The 19,157-nt window shown below is 37.6% G+C and overlaps 1 protein-coding gene across 7 annotated transcripts in view; it reads right to left on the bottom strand.

Annotated features, from left to right (window-relative positions):
• Positions 1 to 19,157, bottom strand: part of LOC115450822 (protein grainyhead) — a 125,670-nt gene that overhangs the window by 2,029 nt on the left and 104,484 nt on the right. For 6 of the 7 annotated variants that reach the window (XM_030178971.2, XM_030179052.2, XM_037442627.1 and 3 more), the window contains 7 exons: positions 9,704 to 9,815; positions 5,003 to 5,097; positions 3,287 to 3,343; positions 1,775 to 1,873; positions 1,357 to 1,691; positions 860 to 1,058; positions 253 to 317 (listed from right to left, as the gene is read on the bottom strand). In XM_030178971.2, the coding sequence (XP_030034831.1) occupies positions 253 to 317; positions 860 to 1,058; positions 1,357 to 1,691; positions 1,775 to 1,873; positions 3,287 to 3,343; positions 5,003 to 5,097; positions 9,704 to 9,815 (962 nt within the window). The remainder of the gene's footprint in view (positions 1 to 252; positions 318 to 859; positions 1,059 to 1,356; positions 1,692 to 1,774; positions 1,874 to 3,286; positions 3,344 to 5,002; positions 5,098 to 9,703; positions 9,816 to 19,157) is intronic. The other variant, XM_037442628.1, reaches the window with a different exon arrangement.

Raw genomic sequence — 19,157 nt, 5'->3', positions numbered from 1 at the left:
TAGTGAGAGTGCTCAGAAACAAAGCTAATTAATATAAGATTCAGGTGTCATGTCGGATTAAGGAATGTGATTAAATTACGGTAACATATAAAGCTATATTAATCAATCGGGATACCAAAGGTTTTGTTGGTGTAACATAAGATTAAGCGTTGTATAGTTAGTGGCGCGCCCTCTGACAAGCGATGCTTCATTAACGCGAGGCGGCCGGTGTGTACACACTAATAGAACTGCCCGAGGCCAATGAAAACTTACCCTTTCTTGTTCTTTCGATAAAGATTATTAATTGCCGAACTTGAAATTTTGTACTTATTCTCAATCTGAAAATAAGCAAAAAATAAGAAATTATAATGAGCCTTCGCTTTTTTAAACCGAGACGTCTCGTCTTACGGATCGAAAGAAATTTCAGTAACCGGTCTAGTGGTACAGAAAATTTAGTCGAGTCGAACGCGAGGGCTGGACGAGATGCCAGCCCGGTGCAGCGGCCGGCCGCGCGGGTGTTAATTACAACATGCAGTTATGATGATCGTGTGTACTGTATTAGACGGGGTTATGAAGCGCCACATCGGTTACAGCGGCGCCACGAGCGGCGGCCCCGGCGGCGCGGGGCCAGCGCCCGCGGTGCGGACGAAGCGTCTCGATTCCTTTCAGTATTAACAACAATCACGTCCAACAAGGAACACAGTTACGATGAGAAACCGAGAAAGCATCGGATTCAATCTCGATCATTCGAGTTGTGCGGTTAGCTGACATCACCAGGGTTATTCTGTCGCCTGTGCAACGGGCGTCTGCCCAACAACACGCTACCTCGACTTGGTCGAGGTATCGTCTTGCAGGGTTGCAAGTAAAGAGCAGCACTTACCGCGTGCAGGAGGCCCTGCGTGGTGGGCGGTACGACGTGCAGCGCCGTGTATACGTCCTCGGTGTCCTGGCGCACGTACAACATGACGCGCTCGCTGAGCGGCGGCGTGGAGGTGCGCGGCCGCTTGCCCAGCACGCCCTCCAGCTCCAACGAGTCCTTGCGGTCGCTGTACGGAGAAAGCGCACCTACCTCCCGGTACCTGTACCATTCACCATTCCAATTGAATTGTGTTTCTAATATATTAATTTAATAAAAAAATAAATATTCTGAATTACAAAAATGTTTTCTTGATAAAGAAATACAGTATTGTAAATTTAATTACTCTTGAAAAACTAATAAATTACTTATTTTATAAAGAATAAAATTGCAAATTTATAATATTCATGACACCAAAGTATGCACAAACAAATGTTATGTAATGTCTCAACATATTATGCATAATATAATTAAATATCACACTCAAGTAAAGATTTTTGTTAAATAAATTGTTTACTAACCCTGGCGCGTCTGGTGGGAAGTGATTATGGAACTTCAGAGCGGGCGCCTGAGGTTTCGCCGCGTGCAACAGGAACGGCGAAGCGCCTTTCAGATGCGCCTCGGCCAGCGCGGCATCATCGTGTCCGTAGAATCCTTGTATGTCCATGCCGGCTAGCTTGTCGATATCCTCGGCGGGGCTGAACAATACCGGCGGCTTGCTCAAGTCCGCCATGGTGTAGAACTCACTCCGCTCCGTCACTGGGTGGTAGATCTCGTCCAGTTTTTTCCTGTTCGTTGCTGACATTTTCCTTTTTGCTGCTCTCCTTTCCTCGTCCCTTGTTTTCCGCTCAGCTCCCTAATAATAATTGTTTTAATTATAAAAATAATTATAATAAAGGATATAATTAATTTAGCAAATTAAGATAGTGTCACGCATACCTTATCACAGAAAACTTTAATTTGACAGTAGCCTCTGTGATAAACTTGTGTGTCCCGTGGATCTTCAAACGTATCGATTTGAATGTGCAGCGGTAACCCCTGTAACAAAACGGTGAAATTCCCTGTTAATCGAAACATAAAAACTCTTCGCAATCTTTAATTATAATCTTTGGAAATTTTAACTTTAGTCAATTTAGCAAAACAGTTAGACATGAATAAGGCTGACCATAATTGGTCTATTAAAAAATCTTACAACAAACTCTCACGTTATTTCCGCATCAGATTTTTGCTAGCGTTCAGAAAATTATGAACAATTCGACTGTTATAGAGCTAAACAATTTCATGCTTGAAGTCTACACTTAGAATTATAACAAAAAACGGTTTTAATAATCGTTCATAAGGGATAATTGCGATAAATTTACGAATAAGGAAAAAATATGCACGTGTCTGAATCGAATCGCGTTAAAACGTCTTAATTGCGTTGGTTCGAGGTCGGTGGTGCGGCGGCGTCACTGCGCTTTGGAGCGGTAATTGAGAAGCTGATAGCGGACAGGTTCCGTATCAGAGACATCTATACAGTATACGTGCGTGCGGACACACGTCATCAATTTACGGTGTACTTTTAGATTCTATGGACTCTACATCTACTCTACAAAATACTTGAATTTGATAATTATATGGCTAATACGGAATAAAGTCTGGTTTATTTGGCTTTAAAGAAAACAATTATTTGAATGAAGCCATTTTAATTTATTTTGTTGTGTGGAATGACATGTAGAGTTCCCACCACGGAGTTGCGCTTGCGTCGAGCCGCCTATGTTGCGAGTCGCGGATCGGCCCGTGGTTATCGGTGTGTCTCCGGCGACAACGCGGTTACCGACCTCACATTTTTCAGTCGTACCATTGTAACATTATTCTAATCGCTTACAGTAAAGGCAACCGTATTATCAATTTGCAAGAAACAAACACGCATAGTGACGTAACTAACAACCGTCGCATCATTCCCACGGTCATTAAAAATACTATCATAAGGCATCTATAGCCAACATAATAGGGTTTCAAAGTTCAAATGATGAGGCACAATGTTAGAGCGTTTACGCTATACGATTAATTGTTCCTTCTGTTTTCCGCAGCTTAGCTATAATACTCGGAATAATATGTATAATATTATAAGATTTATTTGTTTTTATTACAGAATTTATTACAGATGTGATTGTAATATATATATTTAATAATGTTAATTAAAAGTAATATAAATCATAAACATAATACTAATTATAAAGATTTAGGCCGGGGGCACACTATTATAAGTAATTAAAATTGAAATCACGCGACACTTTGATTACAATCGTGAAATCAATGAAAGTGGCGGTTATATTATAGATCATTTTGCTGGTGCGAATATGTTATATATAGAACCTTTAACATAAAATATAAAATGACGTCCATTTTCTAAAAATATGACGTTAATCATACACTCACCACATCTTATAATTAGGTACAATAACTTACCTTTACACCCTTTTGACTGCTGAAATCCGTACTCAAACACTGCACAGCGATGTTAATCTGTAAAAAAATATTTTTGTTAATAAGTCGAATACCAGGCGTGTTTATAAAAAATCTGTTTTGGTTCTATAAAAAATTACGTTACTTATATTGTCCGTTTTATGAAATTTGAATTTACATTAAGTTACTAAAGCTGAAAGGGGCCCATTTTGAAATTAATAATATTAATTGTACAGCTTAAAGTAATAGAGAACTCCATGTTTGCTAGTGTAATAATTATTGGAGATGGTACTAATGCGGGAGGCGCTTCGTCGCGGCCGCACTGAAGCTAGGCTGTCGTGTGCTTGCCGCCCACTTATTACCGCAGTCTATGCAAATGACCCCCTTGTGTTTTTACCGTCGACACCGCTACCGATCCCTGCTCGTACGCATATTATCTATCGCAAACAACTCGCATCCGCCACGGTTTCCCGACCAACAATAAATAATTATGGATATCGATAACAGACCAGTAGCTAAACGCGGGTACGGGAGCAATTTACAGTAATAAAAGAAACCCGAGGCAAAAAGCTAACTTAACTATGAAACGGTTTCAACTTCTAATTAATTTAATATCCCAAGGTTAATTTTTATTTATCAATTTTATGATCAGAAACAAAATTGTGATTCGACGTATAAGTCGTTAAAGCTAACGACTACCTTGACTGGCATTAGCATACTGTCATAGAATTGAGGCTATTTCACGCGGACTTTTAATTGTTGATGAATATTAAAAAGGCTATGTACATTATCAATGAAGTATTCGTTTTTGCGCTAACAGCGCGGGTAGGTACTGTATAATTTTATGTAAGCAATTAAAACAAAGACTGCTATTTATTATTCAATAATATAATGAGTGTTGGTGTGGACACGTTTATGCGACTCACGCGGCGCGGCGCGGGGCGGCGCTAGTGGCGTGCGCGCGGCGCATGAATAGAGCGCTCGGGTACAGGGACCCAAGAGCGAGACGCGGCTCCCGGTTTTAGCGCTTGCGGACGATACATGTTTTTTTTTTTTCATTATCAATGTAACTGTACCAAAGAGGCAATGGACTATTTATTAATTACAATTTGTGTACGTAATAAAGTTAAAGTGCAGTTTTAACTTCTATTACCTAATCGTTTCAATTGAATTTGAATTTCTAAATGACAGGGTCATGCTGTAGACAGTTTTGAATGTAACAATGTATAGATCGAATTAACCTGGATAGTAATACATTCTCTCAGAAAAGTGATTTAGAATAGTCACTTTACCATTCGCGTTTCGTAAGGCCACTAAAATTTTTAGAACCGTGAATATAACTCCTTTTCTCCCCAGTCTCTACAAATTTCAAAGTTTTCCTCCTTAAAAGTACCCCGACACAATTATATTTTGAACAGTGTGTATTTTTAAAGGGTGTGGTGATCTTACCATCATGACTCACCTGCCCGTTTTTTCACCTTCTACTATAAAAATACGCGTTGTATATTAATTATAGCTGATGACTTACATTATTAATTGAAAGTAGGTATTAGTAAACATTATCTTCATAGACCATGGCAGGCTAGACTGAGGTAAAGTGGACTAACATTACAAGCTGGTAGCTGGTTATGGATACATTGCAAAAATTTTATGTTACCGAATAAACGACCGCTTACATAATATGTATAAAATGTTAATAAATTAACGAAAAATAATTACCTTAGCAGCACTTTCTAAAGGGTTCCAGTAGACGGCGATGGCATTGTGCGCCACCTCTTCGATACAGCCAGCCAGACCGATACTGTTCTTAGTGTCTGAAACAACGTAACAAATTGTTGTTAATCCCTTCTTCGGGTAACTGTACAGCAACTGTGAGATTTCGATTAAGATATCAGCGCACAATACGTCATCAGGAACGGAAATTTATTTGCGGGGCGTGAATAATCACGTGATAGGATCAAGTTGTCCACAACGTTACCAACTTACCTCGCATCCTTGTAACTACACGTGTATATTGTACAGCGTACTTTACCTCACAAGATTTGAGTATGTTATTATTAACTTTATTCCTTACGTATTTAAGGAGTATATTATTTTAATAGAACCTGGCGGTGACAAATCATCTTGTGGCGGTACTTGTACTTTATCTAATCCATTAATATAAATCGTTCGCTCTAATTGTAAACGTTTCCGCTACATTTATAAACAAGGACGTTAAACAAATACGGCCACTTATGTATATTGGTTTGATTAATTTTAAATTCTTTCCGGAAATTAGAGCACAGAAACTCTAAGGACGAAGCGGTTGCTATGCCATATCGCTGTCATCTATAAATTGTAGTGAAATTGTTTTGTACCTGTTGGTGTTGTAGCATGACGCTGTAATAATATCTACTCGAACTAATATTTAATATCTACTCCTTTTTTATACTGAATATGAAAACGATGTTGATTAACTCTACTGCTCCAACCAATATTATTTTTAAAATATAAAGGTGTAGATGCATTATAAACAATGCTGAAATAGAGATAATTGACAAAATCGGCCTTGGAAACGCGTGAGCATTTGTTGAAGTTTGTTGTCTAACCATGTTTGATAAAATGTCCTATATGATAATAATGAGTATTATGATATGTCGTGCTACTTTCACATGTTATAAGTACTTATTTGGTAATAATAATGGTAAGTTATCTTTGTGTGCGATAATACGCCGTTTTTGAAAGCCGAATGCGGCATATTATGTGCCTTTTTAATAAAATATCATTGGCTCTAACAATAATAATTTCCGTGAATGAAGTGGTTTGGTTTGTTTATTTAGATTTGTTTTTATTATTAGTGTAACATTGACTTATATCTTCCTGTTATTTATGTGTAAGATCTATTAACACGACAATACAGAAACAATAGCTTAAAAATATTGGTACAATGATGTAAGTAATACGAAGTATATCAAAATTTATTAAACATCTACGATAATTATTTTGATAATTTAATGTTAAGATGTTTTTATTTATTATTATCCGGAAGACAATGCTTAACATTTCATATTCATATATTAATTATAATGATTTAGCATTAGGTTTATCTTGATCGCTTCATATTATCATATTTATTTATATGTTTGTATACCAAAGTGGTATTTACCTTCTGAATGTCGCATTAAATTCATAGAACAATAATTACAAATAAAAATCGTCCATTGAACTATTCTTAGATCTAGGTATAATGAAAATATGAAAAGAAAAGAAAAGTACAACCAACAGGCTGCCCTGAGAGCAGGAGGACTATGAGGTCGTCAGTGAACCTATAATATAGGTAATGTATGTAGAAGTAAAAAGTAAATTAGTAAAGATGTGGGTGCATTAAGTGTGGACCGTAGAGTCTGTATTTTGTAGTGTAGAGGTGGCGCGGCGCGTGGGCCGGCGGCTATCGATCTGTGCGGGCAGCCGGCGGCGCGGCTCGCTGGCCCGTGGGCCGCTGACGAGTTTATGTGCCGACTGCAGGGGACTGTACCTCCACCCGCCCTCTAGCTGCCTTATTGTCTTAACAGCCTCGCGCAAATTTATGAGTCCGACCAATGTCCTGCCACGTGCTAATAAATCCACCCACCTACTCCCGACTCTATATTTCGTGTGCACACGTTTTACAAACTAATAACAACTGGGAACAGCTTTCCTAGGCGGATAAGTTGTTTACATGAAACACTATTAAATGTATTTATCTTATGTTTTCTATATTTCATTTATAAAACAAGCATTAGTATTTTGTAATGTAATGACTCACTCGTATAGCCACCTCAACGATTTAATAACGAAGCAAGTTCGTGTTTTATATCTAATATGGAACTAATGTGTAACAAATTGAAAAGTGTCAAAAGTGATAAACGTGTAAGCGAAGAAGTTTTGCTGCATCGAGCGGCCGGCGCAGTGGCACACGCGATGCACGAAGACATGAACGTAATCGGAGAAGGCATTGTGTGGAGGCGCGGTGCGTTACGACCCCCGCTCCTCATTTTTACTCTGCGCCGCTTTCACACGCCTGCGCACACACAGGTGTCCGATGTCGCCCTTGACGCTGTTCCCAAGTTCGTTCCCTACCGTATACCTATTAGCCTCTAACGGATAACTGTACCCTAATATAATTAAACAATTGGTCCAAGCGAGTCTGCAAGTCTACATTTTATACGAAAAGGTACAAATTATGAATACCAAAAATAGAAAATTATCTTTAAGTTTAGTATGTAAGTTTAATAAAAACATTTAGAAATTATTTACATAGTTGTTCATGCAATGATTCATAAAGAATTCTAGTCATCTGAACGTAGCATGATGTCATAATAATATTAAAAAATTATCTATAGATATTATCAAGGAACTTCCCTAAAGTATATAAGTATACAAATGGACATCTGCAGAGTTTTACCTACATAGTAATAGAATGAAGTATATACGTCGTATAACAAGTATATAGTATATACTCTATTAGAATTAGCAAACAAGGTAACCAAAGTCATTAAATATTTTTTTATTAAAATTTTAAGATTAACGTGGATTTGATACATTGTGGAAACTTAATTTCACATACCTTTAAACTATTATTGATATTATACTTACGTTGAGAAAAATAGTTTCTTACACTATGAGAAAATTACTTTGAAAATACGAGTTCAATGGATACATAGTTGATATTAAAATCTCACAAAATATTATATAGGTACCTACAACGGGATCGTTTTGTTGTGTTGTGTACCTAAGTGAACTTTATTTAAAAACACCTTGTGACATAAGAAACAGTGTACTTTATAATTTACTTTTATATCATTTTAAAAGCAAATGACAGCATACTTTTGTATTTAGATATTATTTGAATCTACATAATAACTTGAACAAAAAAAACATAACTAACATCGAGATAATCTAAAAAACCTTGACATTAAACTTGGCCCGGCCGCGCGAATTAATGGCTTCCATGTTTTTATTTTCCTTGAGATTTAATTTATAGGCAGTGCTTACGGCCGCGGTGTCACTCATTACAAATGCCAGAGGCCTCTCTAAGTAATGTTAGAGTGTGTAAAGTGTCATATATCAGCGCTGTTAACTTCGACTCAAGCGATTAATAAGCAAGAGTTCCACCGATGACGCAATTTTTATTTGGTTGATCCCTCACATTTATAAAATAAACATGATTTTCTCATTTAAAATGCCGCTAAACTATTAAAAACTTTTATATTTCTGTGCACATGGTCACTTGACGCATATCGTATAATTTGAATGTAAATATTTGTTAAATATTGTCGCGCTTGCTAATAAAGTTGTCCTGTTTAGCAATATTATCAAAGACAATAATTTTCTAAGTTTGTAGTAGCGCTCGAGATGCGCGGGGTCACACTGAGTCTCTTCGCACAATTAACATGCTAATGAGTGCGCGCTCCCAGACATCATTGCTGTAATTATGTCCGAGGTACCGATAACATTGTACGATTGGATTCTTGTACATCTGAATTACACCGCACGCGTCCGTAGTTCAATAGGAATATCTACGACGTGCGACGCACAATCGTTGCTCTTCGTACAGTGTGCATGGTTCGCGACTCCGTACAGTTCGTAGTCCAAACATCGTTAACATTTAATTTCAACGCAACGCATTACGAGTATGTACAACTACAGGTGGTGCGGCTTCGTCGCAACAAGCCCGGAGATTTCTCACGAATTTTAACGATTTCCTGTTAACTCTAAGAGCTCATTGCGACGGATATCTTTATCGTTTTATTTAACCTCACCTCGTGGAAACGTTTTATTCGGTTCCATATCTTTAATCTAGTCGCTGTTGGCAATGTCGTTTCATCCACAGAGTAATACGAAGCGCGCCGCAACCGGCGATGTAGCGCGGCAAAGCTAGGCGGTGGATGGCGCCACGGGTTTTTATTTTTAGTCGAAGCGATTGATAGGTTGTCGGGCGAGTGTGGGCTGCGGTCGTCGTGCGCGTTATTTATGCAAATGTCCTAACGAGATATAATGCGTAGCGGGGTGCGCGGATGCGTCCCCGGCGCGCTGCGGAGCTGCGGCGCGGTGGCTCTCTGCCGCTATCTGCTCGCACCACGATAATTAGGTCCTGCGTGTCGAGTGGGCGCCGCGCCACCGCCGTCCGCCGCCGTCCTCCGTCAGCCCCCGCCCGCGAACCCTCGCGCGCACGCAACTATTTGTGTGTCGCCTCGAGCACTCTAGTGTTTTTGTGCAGCAAATATCGTGTCTCGCTTCTCGTCCGGCTACTGTTTGATACCTACACTGGCAAAAACCAGCTAGCCATTTTTTATACAATTATGATGTTAATATGTTTATAATTGGATAAGTACTGAGTACCGTTTACTAATAGGAAGGCATACTGTTGGTTGTTTGATAAGGAAGTATTATATAACTTACCGGCGTCTAATATCCTTTGTTTGACGGAATGTTGTCTGCCGTGCCAAAACTGCCACGCTTTAATCTCATCATCGGGCGATTTTTCTTCTCTGAACATTAGCATAACAACGCTCTGAAACAAATACAAATATGTTTAATATTAATTAATGATTTGTGCGATTGCTGGTACGGTCATACATATAATATAACTTTAGGCTTTAGCAGAAATCCATAAATTGACGCAAAGGGTAGTCATTAGAAGACGCCAAAGAGCTACGCTCTTGCTTTATTTATTACTCACTTTTAATAGCGAAAGTAACAACAAAATGCCGTAAGCATTTCGCGAATACGCAAAACGAGATTACCGTCGAGCATTTCTCTGCTATTACATTAAACGAGGGCGATTACGTCGTCGTAGCACGCATTTTAATTTCATATACGTACATTACACATTATAATACTGTTTAAAACATATGAAAAGGGTTCGAGTGTTTTCGATTCGTAAAAAAGTTATATATGCCGTGAGGGCGATTTCTATCTACGTGTTAGAAAATGATGTAAAAAAAGAAATGTCTCGCGCAAGGCGTGGTGCCGTTGATACCATGTAGGGCTAACGACGAGAAAGCACCGCGGATAGCGCTGCGCTGTGATGGATTGGCGCGACGAGCCATCACCGCGGCCGCACCCGCCTCAGCAACCTCACCCGCCCTGCTGCTTTATCTACAATTACTACTTATCACTTACACATGGGAAAACTATTACTGCGTCACGTAACTTATGATAATATATTATATGACTTAGTATTGCAAGCAGTGATGCAAATGATTTAAAATTAATTCCGGACTATAATTTTAGAAAATCGTGAGATCTAATTGAAGGATGGTTAAATTCCCGTAGATGGCGTACGAAAGTCCTAAACTAACGAATCCATTAACGTTATGGTTGTATTTGACACATAGGTGTACATCTACGTAAATCCATATGGCTTTATCATGTAAACTGTTATAAAATAAACAAAAAGTACGAAGTACCTACCCGTGGTTGTTACAATTCTGACACAAACTCGACGATTACTTACAACTTAACTCAAGCCTCAACATCATTATATTGTCATGAATATGTATGCAAAACGATAAGCATAATAGAATGAAATAAGCCTTCAGAATCTAAAATTGGCAAATGTACGCGGTGCTATTAACTATCTCAAGCACTCGGATAAAGTTTGAACTAGAACCTATGGACATGGTTTTTGTCGGTAATCGATTAATTTACGAGTAATTTGTGTCAGCAAATGGTTTCTATAAGCGGAACGCTGGCTTTCTCCGGAGATCGGCCGATTCTGGTGCGGCGCGTAAACCCAACGGAACCATGCATACTAATTGACAGCCAATGTATAACATTGTAACGGTGCACTTCGCCTCTACCAAATGGTCTCATCGGTTATCGTTTATAATAAATAAATATAAACATTTACTGCTTTATTAAAATTCTCGGACCGCAAGCATTTGACGAAATACATAATACATGATTAACTGTAAAGTCTACGCCGTCGTAACTATGTCCAAGCATATAATATAGATTTGCAAAACTGATGTTAAGTAAAAAATTCGAATGATTTCTTTTTCTCTATTTAGATTTTGTTCAGTATACGGGGCCGTTCAAGTAATACGTAAGCCCTAAAGGGGGTAAGGAGGTATATTGTTTGCTTATTTTCGATGACATGGGGGATGGGGAGTCTGAACAGTGATTACGTCAGCAATATTTTTCAATATATAAATAAAAATAAACATATTTAAACACATTTTATAAAGTTTATATCCTATCTATGCTTACAGGAGATGCATGGGAGAGGGGGGATGAGAATTTTAGTTACTTTTGCTAACAGGGGTGGGGGTGCGGTCAAAATACTAAAATTCTGCTTCCCTGACCGACCCGAGTCAGGTTAAGATCAAATCGTTTAAAAATATCGTTTAAAAGGTGTTTATAAACTGCGTTTTATTTAGTATTCTTAAATACTTTAAGTGTAAAGTAGACAAAAGCAATAAATATTCAAATTGACTTTAACCGTAACAAATTAAAAGTAAAGTTTATAGCTTGATTACACTTTTCAAGTAAAGTCGCGCCGCTACTTATTGTGCTAACTGTTGATTAATAACAATCCACTTTTGTTTATTGTATTGGAACTAATGATTCATAAACACTTGCCAGCTAATTTAGAGTCGGGCTCGTAACGGTTTACGTAATTTAGTGCCTATTCTGACTGCAATTGGTAGTGTGCAATATTGCCTATTGTTGCATGACAAAGATACATAGTAATAGGAGACAATCTTAAATGTTTGAATTATACAATTTATCAAATTATAACTCTGTTTTGATTTCATTAAGGACTTTAGCCGGTCTTAAATACAATCTAATGGAAATTATTTCAATTAATTGTTTATGTAAATACATCTATAATAACGCACCACTAATTAATTATTTACAACGCTAAGTAAATAGCTGAGACAACGACGCTGACATCACAGCTTGTTATTTTAAAGAACCGTAACTTTATACTCCGATGTATAATATTTTGTAACAACCTACTATTTTCCGTATTCAAATGACAAAAGCGTGGGCGGCCCGAGAGTTCACTCCGTTAATTGGATTTTTAATCCGAATTGACGTTAGGTATCACGTGTTATAATTTTAAACAATTTATATTTTAGATTCAGATTGTGAATTTATAAGCGGCAAATTTATAAATAACTTAAGTTTTTTAGGTACAGGATTACGTTCTTTGATATTTTTAGGAGTTTAGGTAAATTACGGTATACATTATAATTATTACTTTGCAGACCAAACCTAGTGTTTTCAGTTAAAGCTAAGAACTTATCTGATTTGATTTCATATCGCACTTAAATTATTTTATTCAAAAACCTCATTTCGATCCAACATCGTCTCGTTTTAAGTTTTAATAACTGATGCGTAACTAGGCCCTAATAAAATAAAACGCCATTTTTATCTTGCATGTAAAATTTGAAGCGCGTTTCACAAGAGAGCGCCCACAGTTTTGGTTCTCGGACCAGTTACTCCCAACTTTTCGGGCCGTCAATTAATTAATCGAGTGTATCGACATTCGACCCGATTTCAGGAGCTCGGTTGACAATCTGAGTTATCTGATTAAGCACGCTTTCTCTCGTGTGTGACACACGCCCGAACGCTGTTGTGCCCGTGTCTCGCTGATTACGCCCCAACAACCGCTTCGCTTTAATTTCGTCACTCTATTTGAATAAATAAGCAATTGCATATGCATATTATATATACGCAACTCGATGATCTGAAGGCACAAAACATTCATTAATCTTAAGAAGATATAAATAAATGCACGCCACGTGTAACTAAGTGAAGCCTTCTCCATCTTATCTTATTGATGTTTGTATTACTTTTGAAAAATCAAAGGTAAAATCACTGTTTCATTTATTTATTATGTAAATAAAGTAATAAGTTAATGTTGTAATATATCTTATTCGATTGGTAGGTACTTTTTCTCATGATGTCATTGTAGATCAAAGTCAAATGATCATCTAACAATCTAATTAAGAGGGGAGCTCGCGCATGTATCCGTTTTATTTCAATGGCGGTGCCTATTTCTCATTAATGTAGTTGTTGTCAGCCATATCTGAGAAGGCACTAACTGTCTACACACCTGTCTTATTGTTAACTATAAATTGTGAGTTAATGACATCGTTAACGTATCAGCGTAACAATATTTCAGATTTAATCTTGAGTTACACGTATTCGCGTAACATCACAAATAGTGCGTGGTGCTAATGGGTGCATGTAATAGAATGGAAACATTCATTACGGAACTTTAATATCTAAATAATGCCGAGCCTCTGCCTTTGGCGGCGTCATCGTATGATATAGTTACATATTAATATGGAGAGCACAAATAGAGGATTGTCTGGTGCATTGCAAGGTTTCAGTTGTCGCAAAGGCTTCCTCGTTAGTCACCGCGCGCAGGTCCGGCTGCGGCGGCTATCCATCAACCCTATCTGTTTTATGACATTATTATTTATGTTAGCTGTGTGGCAAAACTATTTCGCTCACCGTTGAGCTTTATCGATAACGCAAAAGTAATGTCTCGCCGTCTCGATATATCTGATACGGATACGTCTGTTTGTTAAGTGCGCTAGTTGTTTTAACGCCTAGGTTATTTGCTGCGAATGTTCTGCAGTGAATGTCGGTTTCGACATAAATTCTGAGCGGAACTGTGGGTGTAACAGCCACGCGGTTGCCTGCGTGCCGGTATCTATTTTACAATTGACTGAAATATATAGTATAGCACTTCGTCCATTTGTATATTGTAAACAATATGATGACACCTTTAGTTTATCTATAATACCTATTGCGTTCAACAAATAAACATGTAATTTGCATAATAAACATCATCATCGAACGCATCATAATTGATCACTAAGACTATAGATGTATATATTTAAATAAAGTAAGATAATTTTATTTAAATTGTTTAGTACGTGAAGAGTACAGTGGGCTGTATATTAAGTTGTGCGTGCGAGTGTTGCATGACGCGCATTGGGGCAAGAGTTGCCGTCCGGGACGCAGCTCCGAGCTACGGGAGATTGCTAGTGATGTGCGTGCAACTTCCGCTGCCGGACAAATTGCCGCAGCATTAACTGAACACTATCTATAATTGAATATTTAGCTGCGAGGTAGTATTGGCTGGAAAACTACCGATCATAGTTGTTTTTTTTTCAATTTACATGTATGGACAAGCAGATGTAATTGACGATTAGGTTTACGCGAATGAAATAAATTGGATACTAGAAACGATAGAATAAATAAATAGTTGCGTAGCGTTCGGCGATCGCTAAATCTTGATTACCGTAGCAATTCCCGCAACCATTCGTGCGTCGGATTAAACTCCAAAGTCGCCTCGTAACACTAATCTGCTCAAATGTCGAAAGGAAATGTCAGATTGTAATGTGCAGGGCTCTGGACGAGGTTTGATGTGGCTTAAGACGCTCTACCTACCGCTAAAAGCCCACTTTCGAACATGCCCTTGTGTTACATTGTTTAAACACATTACAAATTTCTTGTTTCAATTACAAAAGTAACTTATAAAAGTGAAACAAAGATAACCACAATATAATTTAATTTTATAATTAATTATTTATTAGTAGCTAATTGTTATTCTCACATTTTAGTTTCTTCCGCTCTTTTTTCTTTTAGTCTATTGCCGAAACTTTATTAATTGCCACGTAAGTAATTAGAATCTTTTTGTCCAGTATCTTTATTTGAATTATTCATATACCTACAATAAGTAGTCGTATTTAAAAAAGTGTACGACCAAATAAAGTACTTCCTTATGTTCTTTAACATTACTAAAATGACAACTAATGCGAGTGGACGGACAGTGACGAAAACAGCTATGTTTTAAGCCCCGACTCACGGCGTTGCATAATAAAATTGAAGTCTGATCACCCCGCGTCGCTGATAACTGACGGCAGCCGGCCAGGGCCGGCGATGCTATCGACGATTGACGCTAAATACGCGCGCGCTGTGACAGCTCGAATATCGAAACAATGACGAACCTCGGATTACGTAACGCCATTTATGTCCACTGTCCAACTGCGCTATCGCCTGCCTCGGGGACTTCCAAGTGAAAGTTTTTTTCGATAACTTAATTAAATATACCTAACTATATTATACACATACCCACAAATAACGCCTTTATCCCCGAGGCTGTAGGCAATGATGCAACTAGAGCATCCACGTTTCGCCAAATACCTAGTCTTGCCATAAATATTGTAATAAAGAAAAAAGAAAATTGTTAACTGCAAATAACATTTATTACTTTTACAGTGTGTCAGTTTAATACATAAATATAAAACAATTAAAAATATAAAAAGCTTATTCGAAGTGGTCTCCATTGGCTGCAATACAGTCCTTTAAACGATGAGGCCAGTTATCAATAGAAGCACGCACTCTTTCCATGGGAAAATTCTTCACTGCCAATCGTATAGATTGTTTTAGGGACTCCAAATTATCATGGCGTTTAGAGCAAGCTGTACTCTCTAAAACTGACCACAAATCATAATCCAGCGGATTAAGATCGGGACTAGACGACGGCCAGTCTTCAGCTCTGATGAAGTCCGAAACGTTCGATTCCAACCAAGACTGCGTGGACCGAGCTTTATGACCCGGCGCCGAGTCTTGCTGGAAGGACCATACTTGGTTATTGAACATGGTGATGTTAAGGGGCTTAACTACCTTCTCAAGAATGGTATCTTGATACACTTGTGCCGATGTTTTGATACCTTTTCACAAAAATATGGCTCAGTCACTCCTTCATAGCTAACACCCCACCAAACCATCACTGAAGTCGGATAATGTCCACGTTGCACTCTGTCGACTAATTGGGAAGCTTCCTTAGAGCTTTGAGCATAAATACGGTCATTTTGTTTGTTAAAATGTTGCTCAATTGTAAAAATTTTCTCATCCGTAAACAAAATTTTTCTGTGACCTCCCTTTGCGTACCGCTTCAGTAGTTGTTTCGATTTTACCACCCTATTCTTCTTTAAATTATCAGTTAAGAAATGGCCAGTGCGTCTCTTATAGGCTGCAAGTCCTAAGTCATCTTTTAAAATACGCGACATGGTTCTAGGTGCTATCTTCATTTCCCGAGATAAAATCTTTTGCTTTCGGACAGGATTTCTTCGAATTCTTTCCCTTACTGCTTTGACCACCTTTTTCGTACGAACACTACGTGGACGGCCAGATCTTTTCTGTCACAAACAGAGGAGGTCTCATTGTACCTATTAATAGCCCGGTACACAAACATTTTACTAATACCAAGTGTATGGAGAGTTTTAAAAATTGCATTTGGCTCCATACCTACTTTGTGTAATGCTATCACAGCGATTCGGTTCTCTTTATCACCCCACACCATTTTAATATCGCAAAATATTTTACAATGTATTGGCGCCAAAATGAGAAAACACAATGAACAATCGTATAAAAATGACAGATTCGAAATTCAAATGTAATATTTTTTTATAATTAAGTGTAACAGTATTTATGGCCAGACTAAGTATATTCCATCCCATGATGTGATCGGAGCCGGCCTATCGACATATCGGGAACGAATTTCAGACCACGATCTAATAGTGAGCAGAAAAACACAAATACAATTTGCCCGACCTGAGACCTATATTAGTACGACAAATAAACGAAAGCGGGGGAACAAATAATATCGCTCCTCTCTTTAAAAATGTAACATCTATTTTCTAATTATTCTTCATGTTAGCGCATTGTTGTTACGTTCGATCGTTAATTATTCTAGTTATGTTATTTTGGTGATTACACGCAAGATATTACCGAATAATACGTAATGCCGCGAATGTGTAATAGTTATCGAGCGTTGTTATGCGAAATTGAAACGAACGTGGAAAATTCACGCTCGGCCGAGCGACGCGCTCTTTGCGTAGGCTACCAACCTTAGCGCATACTTACCTACTTTTTATGCTTATAAACTTTTTACGTAGCTACTGTAACGTTCGGGCGCGAGTTGCCGTATACTCTATCTAATTCTACTTAAATACTGACGTAACGCCGGGCGCCGACTAGGAGCTAACTTCATTTATTTTCGATAACGTAACAATGGTAATGAACTATCTAAAAATCCATATAAGTTGATCAAATTTTATTGTAATTTTATATAAAATATACTTATCTTGGGAATTAAATACTTTAGTCTTACAAGTTTACTATATCAAAAGAAATATAATTTACTTGATATTAACATTTATGCGTATATTTTTGGAGGTGAGCGCAAAGGAATTAAACAGCAAGAAAATAACAAAAGACGATTTAACAAGCCTTTAATCGATGTTTATGGGAATATTAACTGTATCAGTAATCAAAAAAGTCCATGTTGGTGTACCATTTTGATACAGACAACAGTAAAAAGGAATTTAATGTACAGGCAGAAATAAAAGTAAGGTATTCGATAATACCACATGTTTATTGCAATTTAATTTTTTCGCTAAGGTAATTATACTCGTTCGCGAGTAATGTAATTGTAATCTTTTTTATGTCGATGTGGAATTATGACAAAAAAATATTAGTTTGGAAAACAAAAAGGAGAAAAAAGCAATTAGGTACATTAAAATCACATAAATTACTTTAAAAAAAGATAAGACATAAAAAGTACATTATGTTGAGCCGAGCCTGCGGTGGACAAATATCCAATATAACCATAATTGGCGCACATGCGAAAAATTCTGATGCAGGACATGATTACTTGCACATGCACACAATCAAGAGAACGAAAAGCGCTTGGCTCGCTGCAGCGCCCGACTCGCGTCGCCTCGCCAACAAGTATTAACTTTCGGCCAGATAAAAATTATAATATTTAAACACAATGCAAGCTATAGTTATTTCAAAATTATATTTGAGTACAAAATATAAGTACTACTAATAAATATATTACTACTAATACATACAAACGTGTCCTTTCATTTTATTTGTGACACTACTACGATATAGTAAGAGATAGACATGTATCAATGAAATAACAACTTATTGGTAGAAGAAATATTAAGTATGTACCAAAATAATACTTTTTTACTTCATTTCCAGATATTGTAAAAACAAAAAAAAAATCATAATTAATAAGTATGCAATACTATTACAACGAAAAAACTATAACATAACTGTTTAATAATTGTCGCGTTCAATAGTCAGTTCTGGAATTACTGACATATTAATTATCCTTGGCGATTAATTTAATTCCTTTTTTATGAACTCAACCTTTGAAGTATAATATAAAGTATTTTGTAAATATATCTTTCGAAATATAGATACCTATAACAACGTATATCGCTAGTCATTTAAAGAAACATTATTACCGAGCTTTCCGTTGTATAATTCTGCAATTTATAATCATTAGTGTTTTTATTATACGACAGGGCTGGGAGAGCGGCAGCTAAGGGACGCGGGAAGTGATTAAAAACACGAGGGTGCAATCCAAATTGAGATATCTCAACGCGTGATTGATTATGAGCATGATTACGGCTTCAAACGACACGAATGAAAATTTTTGCGCGATTTTTTTTGCAATTCACTCGCATTCACGAAACCTTTCTTGTGAAGTTTTATATGAAAATTTCATTACAGCCGAGTGCCTTCTGTGAGAAATGCCCGCCGTGTCTCGTATGACAGCCCTTCACTTGGCACGTCGGCTGTCGATGCAGCGAGGCAGCGCAGCGGCGCAGCAAGCCGAAAGGTGCTCGCACTCGTAGGAACTGCTCAGTATGCGACCGTTATAATCCCTCATCAAGCGTAATACGTTCAGTGTAAAAGGCATCATTAACGACTGCCTTAAAAAGGCAAACAGAGCAATCATTAAAATCGCGAAATATTACAAAAAGAAAATAAAAACGACGGCGTGTCTCGTTACGCGAGTTTC

The sequence above is a fragment of the Manduca sexta genome, chromosome 25 (assembly GCF_014839805.1).
Source record: "Manduca sexta isolate Smith_Timp_Sample1 chromosome 25, JHU_Msex_v1.0, whole genome shotgun sequence".
Taxonomy (NCBI): Eukaryota; Metazoa; Arthropoda; class Insecta; order Lepidoptera; family Sphingidae; genus Manduca; species Manduca sexta.
Note: the sequence above shows the minus strand (reverse complement) of the source record. Positions and strands in the feature narration are given on the sequence as shown.